This window comes from Chiloscyllium plagiosum, unplaced genomic scaffold, assembly GCF_037043375.1.
Source record: "Chiloscyllium plagiosum isolate Xiang-an unplaced genomic scaffold, Cpla_swu_hap1 HiC_scaffold_3, whole genome shotgun sequence".
NCBI classification, from domain to species: Eukaryota; Metazoa; Chordata; class Chondrichthyes; order Orectolobiformes; family Hemiscylliidae; genus Chiloscyllium; species Chiloscyllium plagiosum.
The window spans coordinates 54808619-54825310 of record NW_028270141.1 but is presented as its reverse complement, the minus strand read 5'-3'; the positions used below and the strand labels follow the sequence as shown (position 1 = coordinate 54825310).

General features: G+C 41.9%; 1 protein-coding gene across 1 annotated transcript in view; it reads left to right on the top strand.

Annotated features, from left to right (window-relative positions):
* The window catches only part of lmbrd1 (LMBR1 domain containing 1), a 292459-nt gene that overhangs the window by 28207 nt on the left and 247560 nt on the right, over positions 1-16692 (top strand). The window contains exon 2 of the mRNA XM_043681689.2: positions 14359-14535. Within this exon, the coding sequence (XP_043537624.1) occupies positions 14359-14535 (177 nt within the window). The remainder of the gene's footprint in view (positions 1-14358; positions 14536-16692) is intronic.

The following is a 16692-nucleotide window of genomic DNA, read 5'->3' as shown; positions in this document are numbered from 1 at the left end:
TACTAACTGTACCTCTTATGCTCGCATCCAAATCATTTATGTAATTGACAAAAAATAGAGGGCCCAGCACTGATCCTTGTGGCACTCCACTGGTCTCAGGCCTCCAGTCTGAAAAACAAACCTCCACCACCACCCTCTGTCTTCTACCTTTGAGCCAGTTCTGTATCCAGATGGCTAGTTCTCCCTGTATTCCATGAGATCTAACCTTGCTAATCAGTCTCCCATGGGGAACCTTGTCAAATGCCTTACTGAAGTCCATATAGATCACATCTACTGCTCTGCCCTCATCAATCATCTTTGTTACTTCATCAAAAAACTCAGTCAAGTTTGTGAGACATGATTTCCCATGCACAAAACCATGTTGACTATCCCAAATCAGTCCTTGCCTTTCCAAATACACGTACTGTCCATTTATTATGTCCCTTAGTTACAACATTGCCCGCAAGAGTGAACGTGCTCTCCATTCAATTAAAACCTTTCATAATTTTATAAACCTCAAAGAACCACAGCCTATTCATGCTTTCGTAATAAGCATGTTTGTGCAGTTCTAATGTCATTTTTGTAATTCCATTTTTGTATTCTCAGAGAGTGTAAAGAGTGGCAGGTGATGAGAACCTGAGTAGGGAGAAAAAAGAATAAAACAAGTGTGGAGGGTAGAAAAGGATGACAAATAAATGGGGCTATAATGTAAAATAAAGCTAAGATTACTAACAAAGTTAAAAAGACCAGTCTAAAGGCTTTGCGTCTTAATGTGTGGATCATTCACAATAAGGTAGATGAATTAGCAATATTGTTGCGTTGTGGGGATATGGCTGCAGGATGAGCAAGGATGGCATTGAACATCCAGGGGTGTTTATTATTTTTATTCATCATTTAGTCAGGACAGAAGGGTTAGTGAGGAAGTAAATCAATGCACTTGTGAGGAAACATATTGGCTTGGAATCTATAGCTTAGGAGACATGAAACACAAAAGGAGCAGAAAAAGGGGCACAAAAGGGGTTCTCTATCAACCCCAATCAGTAGTGCACATGTAAGGGAAGACAAGGAATTGAACAAGAAATCAGTGATGTATGCAATAAGGGTACATCTGTAATCCCTGGTGACTTTAATTTACATGTAGATTGGATAAATCAAACCAGTAATAGTATTGTGGAGGATGACAGCTTTGACAGCTCATTCCATACATGCACCATCTTCTGCGTGAGAAAGTTGCCCCTTAGGTCCTTTTTGATCTTTCCCCTCGCGCCTTAAACATATGCTATCTAGTTTTGGACTCCCCTACCTTGGCTATTCACCCTATCCATGCCATTCATGATTTTGTAACCTTCTATAAGGTACCCCTCAGACTCTGATGCACCAGGGAAAATAGCCCCAGCATTTTCAGCTTCTTCCTATAGCTCAAACCCTTCAACCCTGGCAACATTCTTATAAACCTTATCTGAACCCTTTCAAGTTTCTCACCATTCTTCCTATAGCAGGGAGACCAGAATTGCACTCAGTATTCCAAAAGTGGGCTAACCAATGTCCTGTACAGCCTCAACATGACCTCCCAACTCCTATACTCAATGCACTGAAGTGCACTGATTTACCTCCTCAAGGCAAGTGTATCAAATGCCTTCATCACTATACTGTCGACCTGGGACTCTATTTTCAAGGAACAATGAACCTGTAGTCCAAGGTCTCTTTGTTCAGCAATACTACCCACACCTTACCATTTAAGTGTGTAAGTCCTGCTCTGATTTACCTTTCCAAAATGCAGCATCTCATGTTTATTTAAATTCGTCTGCCACTCTGTCCATTGGCTCATCTGAGGTAACCTTATTTGCGATGAGCTACACCTCCAATTTTGGTGCCATCTGCAGACTTGCTAACTATACCTCCCATGTTCCCATCCAACTCATTTGTATAAATGATGAAAAGCAGTGAACCCCACACCATGAGGCAGACGCTGATCACAGGCCTCCACTCTGAAAAGCAATCTTCCACCACCATTTGTCTTTTACCTTTGAGCCAGTTCTGTACCCAAATGGCTGCTTTTTCCTGAATTCCATGTGACCTAATCTTGTTAACCAGTCTACCATGCGGAACCTTGTCGAACACCTTACTGAAGTCCAAATAGATCATGTCCACTACTCTGCAATCATTAATCCTCTTTGTTACTTCTTCAGAAAACTCAATCAAGTTAGTGAGACTCGCTTTTCCACACACAAAACCATGTTGACTATCCCTAATCAGTCCTTGCCTTTTCAAGTATATGTAAATCCTGTTCTTTAGGATTCCTTCTAACAACTTGCCCACCACTGATGCCAGGCTCACTGGTTGTACCCTGGCTTTTCCTTACCACCTTTCTTAAATAGTGGCACCACATTAGCCAATCTCCAGTCTTCTGGCACCTCACCTGTGGCTATTGATGATACAAATATCCCCGCAAGAGGCTCAGCAATCACTTCCTTAGCTTCCCACAGAGTTTGAGGGTACACCTGATCAGGTTCTGGGGATTTAGCCACCTTTATGCATTTTAAAACATCCAGTGCCATCACCTCTGTCATATGGACATTTCCTCACATTCTATATCTTCCATATCCTTTTTCACAGTAAACATTAATGCAAAATATTCATTTAATATCTTACCCATCTTCAGTGGTTCCACACATAGGCAGCCTTGCTTATCTTTAAGGGGCTCTATTCTCTCCCTAGTTTTTTTTTCCTTAATGTATTTGTAGAATCCCTTAGGATTCTCCTTTACCCTATATGCCAAAGCTATTTCATGTACCTTTCTGTCCTCCTGATTTTCCTCTTAAGTATACTGTTACTGCCTTTATACTCTTCTAGGGATTCATTTGATCCTGCTGTTTATATCTGACATATACTTCCTTTTTCTTGACCAAAACCTCAATTTCTCTAGGCATCCAGCATTCCCTACACCTACTAGCCTTGCACTTCACCATAATAGGAATTTACCGTCTCTGGACTCTTATTTACTTATTTTTGAAGGCTTCACATCTTTCAGCCATCCCTGCGAACATCCATCCCCAATCAATTTTTGAAAGTTCTTGACTAATACTGTCAAAATTGGCCTTTGTCCAATTTAGAACTTTAACTTTTAGATCTGATTTCTCCTTTTCCATCATCATTTTAAACCTAATAGAATTATGGTCATTGCCCCTGAAGTGCTCCCCCATTGACTGTCACCTGCCCTGCTTTATTTCCAGGTAGGTAAAGTTTTCCACCTTCTCTAGTAGGTACATCCACGTAATGAGTCAAAACATTTTCTGTACAAACTTAAGAAATTCCTCTCCATCCAAGCCCTTATGACTACGGCAGTCCCATTCTATGTTTGGAAAGTTAAAATCTACCATTATCACCCTATTATTCTAACAGATAACTGAGATCTCCTTACAAATTTGATTCCCAATTCCCTGCTGACTATTGGGGTGGTCTGTAGTACAGTCCTAATAAGGTAATCATAACTTTCTTATTTCTGGATTCCAACCAAATAATATCCGAGGATGTACTCCCAGGAATATCCTCCGTAAGTATAGTCATAATGTTGTTGCTAATCAAAAACACCACTCCCCCACCAAGTTTGCATCCCTTTCCATCCTTCCTCTATCGTCTACACTCTGGAACTGCCAGTCCTGTACATCCCTCAGCTATGTCTCTGTCATTGCTATGAAATCCACATCCCTTGTTGCCAATTATGCCCGGAGTTTGTCTGCCTCACCTGCTAGGCTCCTTGCATTGAAATAAATGCAGTTTATTCTATGAGGCCTACCTCATTCTCTGCTTTATTCCTACCTGCCCTGACTGTATGACTTCTATTATGACACTGGGTAAATCCCTCTGCTAATTTAAACTCGACGCACAGAGAAGTTCATCTCGCACCGTAATCTGTTAAATTTTGATAGGTACAGAACCATCCCAGGTCTCACTGTTTAAAGTAAAAATTAACAATTTTATAAGTCCAACAGAGAACATTAAAACAACAAACTATTTACAACTCCTTTCTCTTAAACCTATTTTTTTTATCCCCCCTACAATACTGGTCCAATTAAATAAAAATACAATTAAGATTTACAAAAAAAAATCACATTTCAAAAACCAGCCAGCTGACGATTCTCCTTTGTAGATTTTCTTCTGTATTTTCCGGGATTGTCTTTTGTTTGGTCTTCTGCTGCACAACTTTCTTGTGGACAGGTACCTTTCAGAGAGCTATTTGGCTAGCAGTCTTTTTGTTGGTGCTCTTTGTAGTTGTCCCCTTAACTGTTCAAAATGTCCAGTTTTATACCCCCAAAACTTTGGATTATTTCATTGGTTTGATGTCATCTCAAACAGTAAAATTCAAATTTGATTGGATTTTGGTATCTGGGGCACAATTTAAACTGGCTGAATTTGAATTTGTTTTTGTTTCATGGCAACACAACTTCACCTATTTGTTTCAACCAAATGTTACAATAAATTGTCAGTACACTCTGTGCTTTCAGTCTTTGCCAGCTTTCTCTCTCTCTGAAAGGTACAGTACACACTAACAGCTTCATAACATTTCATCCTTTTCCCAAGTGTACCAGTCTCAGACTGATCTCTGTTTTCTCAATGTCACTTTGGGTCCCCACCCCGCCCCAGTTTCAATCATCCCGAGCAGCTCTAGCAAATCTCCCTGCTAGTATATTTGTGTGTTTGGCTATGAAACCTATTGGATCGCATGGATCCATGCTGCACATATGTTCAGGTAGATGGCTGATTTCCAGGAAAGTTAGGAGTGGTAGGCAGGTAGTGCAGGTGTCTCCTGTGGCTGTCCCCATTTCAAACTAGTATAAGTGGTAGGCTTTTAGACTGACATGTTTAGGAACAAGTTCGAGAACGGGTTGTTCCTGACTGGGTACTGTACAATGAGAAACGATTAATTAGTGGCTGTCTTGGAAGAGTTACTATAATGTGATAGGACTGATTAAAATGGAGAGTGAATTCTTCAAATTTGAAAGTCAGGCCTTAAATCTAAATAGAGGGAACTACGATGGCCTGAGGCATGAATTGGGGAATCTTACCCAGGATTTGATGGTGAACAGGTTAAAACAACATGTGAATGAATTAGAATAGTTACTCATTCCTGTCTGATGCAAAAATGAAAGGGAAAAGGTGGCTCAACAAAATGAATTAGGGATTATGTTAGATCCAAAGAAGACATCTAGAAAGTTGCCAGAAGCAGAAACAAGCCTAACCGTTGGGTGCATTTCAGTATTTAAAACAGAGATAAAAAGTTTGATCAAGTGGGGGAACTGATAGCTTAGTGATATTCTCGCTAGACTATTAATCCAGAAGTTCAACGAATTTTATTGCCATCACAGCAAATGGTAGAATTTAAATTCGAAAACAATATCTGGAACTCAAATTGTTGATCATTGGGGAAAAAAACCCCATCTGACTCACTAATGTCCCTTGGGGAAGGAAATCTGCCTTTTTCACCTGGTCTGGCCTAAATTTGACTCCATACCCACAGCAATGTGGTTAATTTTCAATTGCCCTCTGAAAGGGATAGTCAACATAGCTTTTGCATGGGAAATCATGTCTCACAAACTTGATTGCATTTTTGAAGAAGTAACAAAGAGGATTGATGAGGGCAGAGAGGTAGATATGATCAGTATGATGATCTGGTTCCCCATGGGAGACTGGTTAGCAAGATTAGACCTCATGGAATACAGGGGGAACTAGCCATTTGGATATAAAGCTGAAAATGTGTTGTTGGAAAAGCGCAGCAGGTCAGGCAGCATCCAAGGAGCAGGAGAATCGATGTTTCGGGCATGAGCCCTTCTTCAGGAATGAGGAAAGTGTGCCAAGCAGGCTAAGATAAAAGGTAGGGAGGAGAGACTTGGGGGAGGGGCGTCGGAAATGCGATAGGTGGAAGGAGGTTAAGGTGAGGGTGATAAGGTGAGGGTGATAGGCCGGAGTGGGGGTGGGGGCGGAGAGGTCAGGAAGAAGATTGCACGTTGGGAAGGTGGTGCTGAGTTCGAGGGTTGGGACTGAGACAAGGTGGGGGGAGGGCAAATGAGGAAACTGGAGAAATCCGAGTTCATCCCTTGTGGCTGGAGGGTTCCTAGGCGGATGATGAGGCACACAAGGGATGAACTCGGATTTCTCCAGTTTCCTCATTTCCCCTCCCCCCACCTTGGAGTGCAGGTTCATAGCTCCCTGAAAGTGGAGTCCTGGGTAGATAGGATAGTGAAGAACATGTTTTGTATGCTTTCCTTTATTGGTCAGAGTATTGAGTACAGGAGTTGAGAGGTCATGTTGCGGCTGTGCAGGACATTAGTTAGGCCACTTTTGGAATATTGTGTGCAGTACTGGTCTCCTTCCTATCGGAAAGATGTTGTGAAACCTGAAAGGGTTCAGAAAAGATTTACAAGGATGTTCCCAGGGTTGGAGGTTTTGAGCTATAGGGAGAGGTTCAATAGGTTGGGGATGTTTTCCCTGGCACGTCCGGGGCTGAGGGGTGACCTTATAGAGGTTTATAAAATCATGAGGGGCATGGATAGGATAATTAGACAAAGTCTTTTCCCTGGAGTGGGGAAGTCCAGAACTAGAGGGCATAGGTTTAGGGTGAGAGGGGAAAGATATAAGAGAGACCTAAGGGGATACTTTTTCACCCAGAGGGTGGTAATTGTGTGGAATGACCTGCTAGAGGAAGTGGTGGAGGCTAGCACAATTGCAACATTTTAAAGGCATCTGGATGGGAATATGAGTAGGAAGAGTTTGGAGGGATGTGGGCCGGGTGCTGGCAGGTGGAACTAGATTGAGTTGGGAAACCTGGTCAGCATGGATGAGTTGGACCATGCTGTACATCTCTATGACTCTGTGACTCTAAATGCCTTTGAGAGAAAGTGAGGGCTGCAGATGCTGGAGATCAGAGCTGAAAATGTGTTGCTGGAAAAGCGCAGCAGGTCAGGCAGCATCCAAGGAACAGGAGAATCGACGTTTCGGGCATAAGCCCTTCTTCAGGAATAATGGCTTATACCTGAAACGTCGATTCTCCTGTTCCTTGGATGCTGCCTGACCTGCTGCGCTTTTCCAGCAACACATTTTCAACTCTAAATGCCTTAGCAAGCCACTAGTTGTATCAGTCTCATGAAGAAATGAAATGGGATGGACCAGCAAGTATTAGCCTAGGCACCAGAAAAGACATCTGCAGAAATAGCCCTGTTGACCTTGCAAAATACTCCTTAGTAACCTCTGTGGGCTAGTGTAAAAATTGGTTAGAGTTGTCTCACAGGTTTGTCAAGTAATAGCCTGACATTTGATTTATTATTGTCACATGTACCTAAGGTTTTGGTTTACATGCAATACAGGCAGATCATAGTATACCAGTAAAGACCTAAAGGGAGAGCTAAAAAGAGCCAGGAGGGGACATGAGATGTCATTGGCAGAGGGGGTTGAAGATGCATCCTTGTCGGGGACTGGTGTTGACAACTATTGTGGAGGAAGTGCTGTTGTTTGTCTTCACTGATTGAAGTCCATGGGTCAGGAAGCTGAGAATCCAGTTGCAGAGGATGGAGCCGGAGTTTGGAGTTTTGTTTGATTGAGATTATAGTGTTGACATAATTGTACTTAAGGAATTATATCTGGCAGAAAAAGTCGAGACACAGCCATTACCATCCCTGGATATGTCCTGTGCTACTGGCAGGACAGACCCAACAGAAGTGGTGGCACAGCGATATACAATCCAGGGGGAGTTGCCCTGGGGTTCCTCAACATTGACTCTGGACTTCATGAAATATCGTGGCTTCAGTTTAAACATGGACAGTAAAACTCCTGCAGGTTGCTAGGTACTGTCCTCTCTCAGCTGATAAATCAATGTTCCTCCATGTTGAAGAGCACTTGGAGGAAGCACTGAGGGTGACAAAAGCGCAAAGTGTATTCCAGGTGGGGTATTTCAGTGTCTAACACTAAGAGTGGCTTAACAGGAGCACTTTTGATGGGCTGGTCGGGTTTAAGGGATATATCTGGCAGATTAGGTTTGCGGAGAAAGTGAGGTCTGCAGATGCTGGAGATCAGAGCTGAAAATGTGTTGCTGGAAAAGCGCAGCAGGTCAGGCAGCATCCAGGGAACAGGAGAGCAGGTAGTGAGGGAACCAAGTGGGTGACACAGTGGCTCAGTGGTTAGCACTGCTACCTTATAGCACCAGGGGCCCAGGTTTGATTCCAGCCTTTGGTCTCTAGTTATGTGGCGTTTGCAAATTCTCCCTCTGTCTGTGTGGGTTTCCTCCGGGTGCTCTGGTTTCCTCCCATAGTCCAAACATGTGCAGGTTAGGTGGATGGCCATGCTAAGTTGCCAATTGTGTCTAGGAATATGTAGGCTAGGTGGATTAGTCCTGGGAAATGCAGAGTTACAGGGATAGGGGAGGGGCTGAATCTGGGCGGGATGCTCTTTGGAGGGTCAGTGGACTCGATGGACTGGAAAGGCCTGCTTCCACACTGTCAGGATTCTATGGTTATAATAGAACTGCATTTACAACATTATCACTAGTTGGCAAACTTACCACAAGATATTAACAATAACACAATAAGATTGAATTTGCACACTGATAAGGAGGGAAAATATACTTGACTTCATGTTTAACAATCTACTGGCTGTAGATGCATCTCCCTATGACAGCATTGGGAACTGCACAGTTCTTGTGGAGTCAAAGTCCCACCTTCACATTGAGAAAATACTCCATAGTGTTACATGCACTATCACTGTGCTAAAGGGGACAGTCTTCAAACAGGTTTGGCAACTCAAGACTGGGAATCCATGAGACACTGTCAGTCAGTCATCAACAACAGCAAAACTGTACTCCAGCACAATGTGTAACTTCATGGCTTGACAACCCCCCCCCCCCCCCCCCCATTCAACCCTTACCATTAATCTACAGCCCAGAGTACTGAAGGAAGTGACCCTGGAAATATTGAATGTATTTTGGTCATCCAATTTAAAAGACATGATAAGATTAGATTCCATACAGTGTGGAAACAGGCCCTTCGGCTCAACAAGTCCGAAGAGTAACCCACCCAGTCCCATTTCCCTCTAACTAATGTACCTAACACTATGGGCACTTTAGCATGGCCAATTCACCTGACCTGCACATATTTGGACTGTAGGAGGAAAGAGCTGAAAATGTGTTGCTGGAAAAGTGCAGCAGGTCAGGCAGCATCCAAGGAACAGGAGAATCGACGTTTCCTGAAGAAGGGCTTATGCCCGAAACTTCGATTCTCCTGTTCCTTGGATGCTGCCTGACCTGCTGCGCTTTTCCAGCAACACATTTTCAGCTCTGATCTCCAGCATCTGCAGCCCTCACTTTCTCTCAAAGACTGTAGGAGGAAACCAGAGCACCCAGAGGAAACCCACGCAGACACGGGGAGAATGTGCAAACTCCACACAGACAGTTGCCCGGGGCTAGAATCGAACCTTGTACCCTGGTGCTGTGAGGCAGCAGTGCTAACCACTGAGCCACCATGCCACCCCTATTTTGATAATAGAGCATTTTGAAACCATTAACAGAATTGGACAAATCCATCATTGGTTTATGAAAAGCAAATTGCACTTAAAAACCAACAAGTCTTTTTTGATATGTCTAGTCAAAAGGATAAGGGAGAACCAATGAATGTGATGCATTTGGCTTTTCAAAAGGCTTTGGAAAGGTCCATCATCTTAGTACATTAAAGCCCATGACATTGGGATAATATATTGTCATGGATTGTGATTTGGTTTATACATTGGAAACAGATTGTTGGGCAGTGACTAGAGATGGTGACCACAAGGATCAGTGTTTAGTGCCCGGCTATTTATGATATATATAAATGACCTGGCAACATTCTCAAGTTTTGATGTGATCTGGTTTGATTTATTACTGTCATGTGTGCCGAGATACAATGAAAAGTGTTGTTTTGAGTACTATCCTGACAAATCATACTTTACATAAGTACACCAGGGTAATAGACAGAATGTCGAACATAGTTTGCTGATGGCACAAAATTGGGTGGATTTGGGATTTATAAGGGTGATGCAAGAAGGTTTCAAGATGGTTTAAATAAGTTGCCTGAGAGGGTAAACAATGAGGCAGATGCAGTTCAATATGGCTAAATGTGAAATTATATACTTCGGTGTGAAAGGCAGAAAGGAAGAGTATTATTTAAATGGTAATATATGGGAATTGTGTATGAACAATGAATTAGGGGTGCCAGTGTACACCAGTAAATGAAAGTAGATAGATGCAGCAAGCAATTTGGAAAGCAAATGGTATTTTGACATTAATTGAGAGAGGATTAGAGTTTAGAAGTTTAGAAGTAGTACAGAAGTCTTACTGCAGTAGTACAGGATCTTGGTGAGACCATACAGTGCAGTTTTGGTTTTCCTAACTAAGAAAGGATATACTTGGCATTAGAGAAAGTCCAGTGGAGGTTCACTAGGCTAATACTAGGGATGGCAGGATTGTCCTATGAGGAGAGATTATTTTGGGTCTGTATTCACTAGAGTTTAGAAGGATGAGAGGGGGCGGATTGAAGCTTATAAAATTTTAACAAAATGGGACAGACTAGATGCAGGGAGGATATATTCAATGGTTGAATGGTGTGGAACCATGGTCTCAAGATATGGTGTAGACCATTTGGGACTGAGATGAGAAAAGATTTCTTCACTGAGTTGTAAACCTGTGGAATTCTCTACTACAGAAGGCTGTAAAGGCTAAGTCACTGAATATATTCAAGAAAGAGAGAGATATGTTTACAGTTTATAGGGATCAAGGTGAATGGAGGAACAGCGAGAATATGACATTGAGATTTAGAATCAATCATAATGTTGAGTGGTCGAAGTGCTATTTCTCTTATTTTCTATGTTTCGAGAACAGAAACTGTCCCTGTCACTCTACCCAACTCCCATGCTTCATTGCATCCTCCAAGCCAACCTATGTCAATCTACTCAACATTTATGGCCCAGATGCAAACTTAGAATCAACTTGTGCAGAACCATGCCACCCACTCTCTATTCTTTTCGTTTACATTTGCAATGCCAACTCATCCAATATTAATGATCGGTAAACCTTGGAACTACTGAAATTGAATAAAGATATAATTAAGAAAAAAAGAAAACTCTCACTGATAATAAAAGGCCATTACTGTGTGGAAGGTTGTTTATTCCTGAACAACAACAAATATTTATATTCATAGTCCCACTTCAAAAACGTTATAAGCTTTCAGAGCTGTCAAACTGTGGATTTACATGCATCCCACTGTGTTGATGAAAAGTTGTGAAATCAGGCATGAAGCTGGTGTAAAGCAAATATAATGATGGTGCTTGGGCCTCTATCAAGAGACAGAACGGAATAGTGTTTTTTTCTTATAATACTTGAAGTTAGGAGATTATTTTAAATTCTTCATTGGATGAGGGTGTTGCTGGCTCGACCAGCATTTATTGCCCAGCCTTAGTGGAAGTCAAGTACAACCATCTTCCTGTGGGTTTGGTGTCATATGACAGTCAGACCAGATAAGAATGGAAGATTTTCTTCAGAAAAGGACATTAGTGAACCAGATAGTTTTTCTGACAATTGACAATGGATTTTATGGGCATCATGAAACTCTTACTTCCATTTCTTTATTTAATTCAAATTCTACCATGTATGGTGGTGTGAATTGAACCCAGGTCTCCAGAACATTGCCTGGGTTTCTGAATTAACAGTCCAGTGATAATACTACTAGGCCATTGCCTCACCTTGAAGTGCTTTGATAGCTAAACTGCACTGTTGTCAGCTTCCTCATGGGATCCATTCACAGTTCCAATGAGTATCCATTTTTTAATCCAAAAGTATACCTGACCACTCCCAATAGTATCCTGAGACCATATCCAAAACAATACCTTAGCATGAGAGAGTGAGGACTGCAGATGCTGGAGAAGTCAGAGTTGAAAAAAGTGGTACTGGAAAAGCCCAGCAGGACAGGCAGCATCCGAGGAGCAGGAAAGTAGACGTTTCCCAAAATGTTCATGTCCAAAACGTCGACTCTCCTGCTCCTCAGATGCTCCCTGACCTGCTGTGCTTTTCTAGCGTCACCTGTTTCAACACTGATACCTTACTATGCCAAAGAACTTGATTAAGTTTAGACCTTCTCCTGCCAGTTCCAATCTGCTCAAATCATTCTTTTGCCATTGCAACATCAACATAAATTGAAGGGAACTACAGTTTTTTTGTATTCACTTGTTTATGTGCATTGTGGATGACTGAAATTGAACCTCCCCCCTTTCCCTTGTCCCTGTGAAAACAGTAGGAGCTGCATTTGTGGATGGAACTTCTGGATTTGGATCTTTGGTATCATTTTTGCTCAGACAGAGAGCCTTTCTATCCGCGCAAAAAAATTAGGTATCAGTATTTCAACTGGCAATCTGTCGCTGCTAGTCACCATCTTGTATTGTTTCATTTATTAACTTTATTCACTTGACTATGGGCTTGTGGCATAACGGTAATGCGTCTGACTCCACATCAGAAGTTGTGTGTTCAAATCGCGTCAGGCTCAATTTCTTTGGGCAGCACGGTGGCTCAGTGGTTAGCACCGCAGCCTCATAGCGCCAGGGACCTGGGTTTGATTCCAGCCTTACGCGATTGTCTGTGTAGAATTTGCACATTTTCCCCGTGTCTGCGTGGGTTTCCTCTGGGTGCTCAGGTTTCCTCCTACAATCCAAAGATGTGCAGGTTAGGTGAATTGGCCATGCTAAATTGTCCATAGAGTTAGGTGCGTTAGTCAGAGGGAGATAGGTCTGGATGGTTGCTGTTCGGAGGGTCGGTGTGCCTGTTGGGCAGAAGGGCCTGTTTCCATGCTGTAGGGAATCTAATCTAATCTATGAAGTGGTATTTTATGAGATGCCTTTTAGACTTTTAGATGTGCTGTACCTACTATGTTATTCTTTTTTTTTGATTACAGTGGCATTGGTCAAGCAAGTTTCTCCCTTTTGAAATCCGTTGACCATTATTTTTATCTTTAGTTTCTTAATGTTTTTCAATTTATTATTTCCCCCTCACCTGTCTGTATTGATGTCTATAGTTCTCTGAGCATAATTTACTTCTCTTTAGATATAATAATTGCAAGATTAATAAGTAGAGTATTTTTAGGTCTTCGGACATTGAGATGGTAAGAATAAAATGTTTTGACTATAGTAATGTGTATATCAATGATACAAAACCTAGGCTTTGGAAAATGTAAATCATGTTAAAGCGTTAATTGAAGGAGGGGAAAGATTATTTTTGCTGCAGTTCAGACTCTGTCTTTGAATTTGGTTTCATTCTGCGAAGATTAAGACCTACTTTGCATTGCCAGCAGTTATAATATTGCAACCATAGATTAATTTTAACAGCAGTAAATAACATTTTAATCAACCCCTCTGAAAGGGTTTGTTGACTCTACAAGCCACTTTTGATTTGGAAATAGGTGTTACACTTCGACTGAACTCATCTCATTTTTGGAGATTCACTTCCACTACTTCTATTCTGGTTTATTGCCTCTGTTTCTCCTGATGTGGTCTCTTCTACATTGGAGAAATCAAGTGCAGACTTGGGGTTCGCGGAGCATCTGTGCTTTGTACACTCCAATCAATACCACCTTCCAGTTACCAGCTATTTCAATTCCCCATCCCATTCCCTTGGTGACATGCCCACTCTGGGCCTCTTCTGCTACCACATGTAAACTGGTGGAACAACGCCTTATATTCCACCTCAGGAACTTGCAGCCTGATGGCCTCAACGTAGAGTTAACCAGTTTCAAAATCTCCCCACCCCCATTTTCATCCCATGTCCAGCCCTCCTCTTCCTCTCTGCCTCCATGATTTGACCTAACCTGTCCATCTTCCTTCTCACCTATCCACTTCCACTCTTCCCACTGAACAATCACAATAATCCCGTATCTGCATCCACCTATCATCATCCTACCTACCTTCCCCCAGCCCCACCCACCTCCCTTTATTTATTGCTGAGCTCCTTTCCCACTCCTAATGCAGGGTCCTGACCCGAAATGCCGACTTTGCTGCTCCACCTATTGCTATCTGACCTATTGCGCTCTTTCTGCTCCAAATTTTATCAACTCATTTTTGTTTCTACTAATGCATATTGAAGCTTGCCCCACCACCACCTGTTTCAAATGATTGTAGTTTTGATTCAAAAATTATTTTAAATTTTGTTAAGATCTTCAACAATATCCCAATGTGAATCAAGACCTTTTGACAAATTTGTTTGTGCTTGTCCTTTGAAACAAAACAGTTGGTAATCTATTGCTAACAGTGTATGTGTGAGCTGTTGTGCTTTGTCAGAAGTAATCATTTCCACTAATGTTTACTTTTTGTGTTTTCTAGGCAATTCTGGTTTTTTGTTGGACGTATATCCGTCGATACCAGAGCCAGCAAGAAAGTGAAGTTGTCTCTACCATAACTGCTATTTGTGCACTTGCTGTAGCATTGATTACTTCATCATTGCTGCCTGTTGACATATTCCTTGTTTCTTACATGAAAGATTCCAGAGGGTCTTACAAGGTATTATACAAATATGAGGCTAAACTGAAGATTGGTATGGACATGTAAACTGTGCAGTGATTCTGGAATATATATCTTTTACAATAAAATGCTTATTTCATAAAGCTATTCTATGACATTCTACAGGATTTGTTACCACATGGTAGTTCCATTTATGAGTTTCTGGTGTGTGCAGGAGAGAGGTTCAGAGGAGGACAGTTAATATTCCATAACAGTTATATTTGTGGAAAGTTAGTTGTTGGAGAGAGTCATGGAGTCTTACAGCATGGAGACAGGCCCTTTGGCCCAATCTGATCCATGCTGACCAAAATGTCCATCCACGCCAACCCCATTTCCCTGCACTTGGCTCATATCCTTCTGAATCTTTCCGATCCATGCATTTGAACAAATGCCTTTTCAGTGTTGTTAATGTACCCAACTCAAGCACTTCTGGCACCACTTCTTTGTGTATCACCTTCTGTGTAAAAACATTGCCCCTCAAGTTCCTTTTTGTTCTTTCCCCTCTAACCTTAAGCTGATGCTCTCTAGTCCTCAATTCCACAATCCTGGGCAAAAGACTGAGTGCATTCAACCTATCCATCCTGTCACAATTTTACACACCTTGATAAGGTACCCTCCCAGTTTCCTACTCTCTAAAGACAAAAGTCCTAGCTTGTCCAAACTCTCCCTGTAACTCAGACAGTTGAGTCCAGGCAACATTCTTGTAAATTTCTTCTGAACTCTTTCCAGTTTAATAACATCCTTCCTTTAGCAAGGTGACCAAAACTGAACACAATACTCCAAGTGCGGCCTTACTAACATTCTGGATAACTGCAACATAACTTTCCACCTTCTAAACTCAGTGCCCTGACTGATGAAGGCCAGTGTGCGAAAAACCTTCTTCACTGACCTGTCTACCTGTGACTCTACTTTCAGAGAACCGTGCAACTGAACTCCAAGATCCCTGTGTTCTACTACAATCTTTTAGGCCCTACCATTCACCATGAAACTCCTACCTTGATTTGACTTGCCAAAATACAAGACCTCACACTTACCTACATTAATCTCCATTTGCCATTTCTCGGCCAAGTTCCACAGCTGATCAAGGTCCAGCTGCAATTTTTGACAACTTGCCTCACTGCCCACGGTACCACCAATTTTAGTGTCATCAGCTGACTTATTAATCGTACCTTGTGCATTCTCATCCACATCATTGATATAGATAACAAATAATAGTGTGCCCAGCACTGACCCCTGAGGCACTCCACTAGTCACAGACCTCCACAATTATCCCCTGCTTCCTACCATCAAGCCAATTTTGCCAGCTTGCTTTGGATTCCATGCGATCTAACTTTCCAGAGTAGTCTACCATGTGGAACCTTATCAAAGGACTTCCTGAAATCAACCTTCCTGATCACTTCATCAAAGAACTCTAACAAATTTGTGAGGCATGACCTCCCACTCACAAAGCCATGCTGACTACTAATCAAACCCTGTCTTTCCAAATGCATGTGTACCTTATCCCTCAGAATCTTCTCAAAGATGTTAAGCTTCTTGGTCTTTACTTCCCAGGCTTTTCTTTGCAGCCCTTCTTGAATAATGCCACAACATTCGCTACCCTCCAGTTTTCTAGGACCTCACCTGTGGCTAACAACGATGCCAAAATATCAGCCTGGGCTCCCGCAATTTCTTTTTTAGTCTGTTGCAGCGTTCTTGATTATATCTGGTTAAGACCAGGATATTTATTCCCCTTCATACATTCTAATATGTCCAACACCTCTATTGTGATATGGACTGTCCCCAAGAAATGTCATTTCTATTCAATTTATTGTTTGGCTTTATTTTGTAAAATGATCCAATTTTCTCAGTTGAGTTTTGCTGCCTTGAGTATTATACAGGAATGTATAGCTTCATTTATTCAGTTTTTACTTGCAAATTGAACATTGTGGGATCTGAACGGGTGTATAGTGGACAGATGAAAGCAATATGCGATGGATGTTTTTAACACCACCGAACCTCTGCTATTGCACAAGCTTTGTGGGGTAATGCATAGCATTGTCACTGTGGATTTAGTGATTTTTCTGAGGAAACCATTGACCATTTTGAAGTGGCCTTGTTTGTTTTGTTGAAAACTGGTAACCTGATCAATGTGTACATTACTTGTCTTTAAGTAGTTCG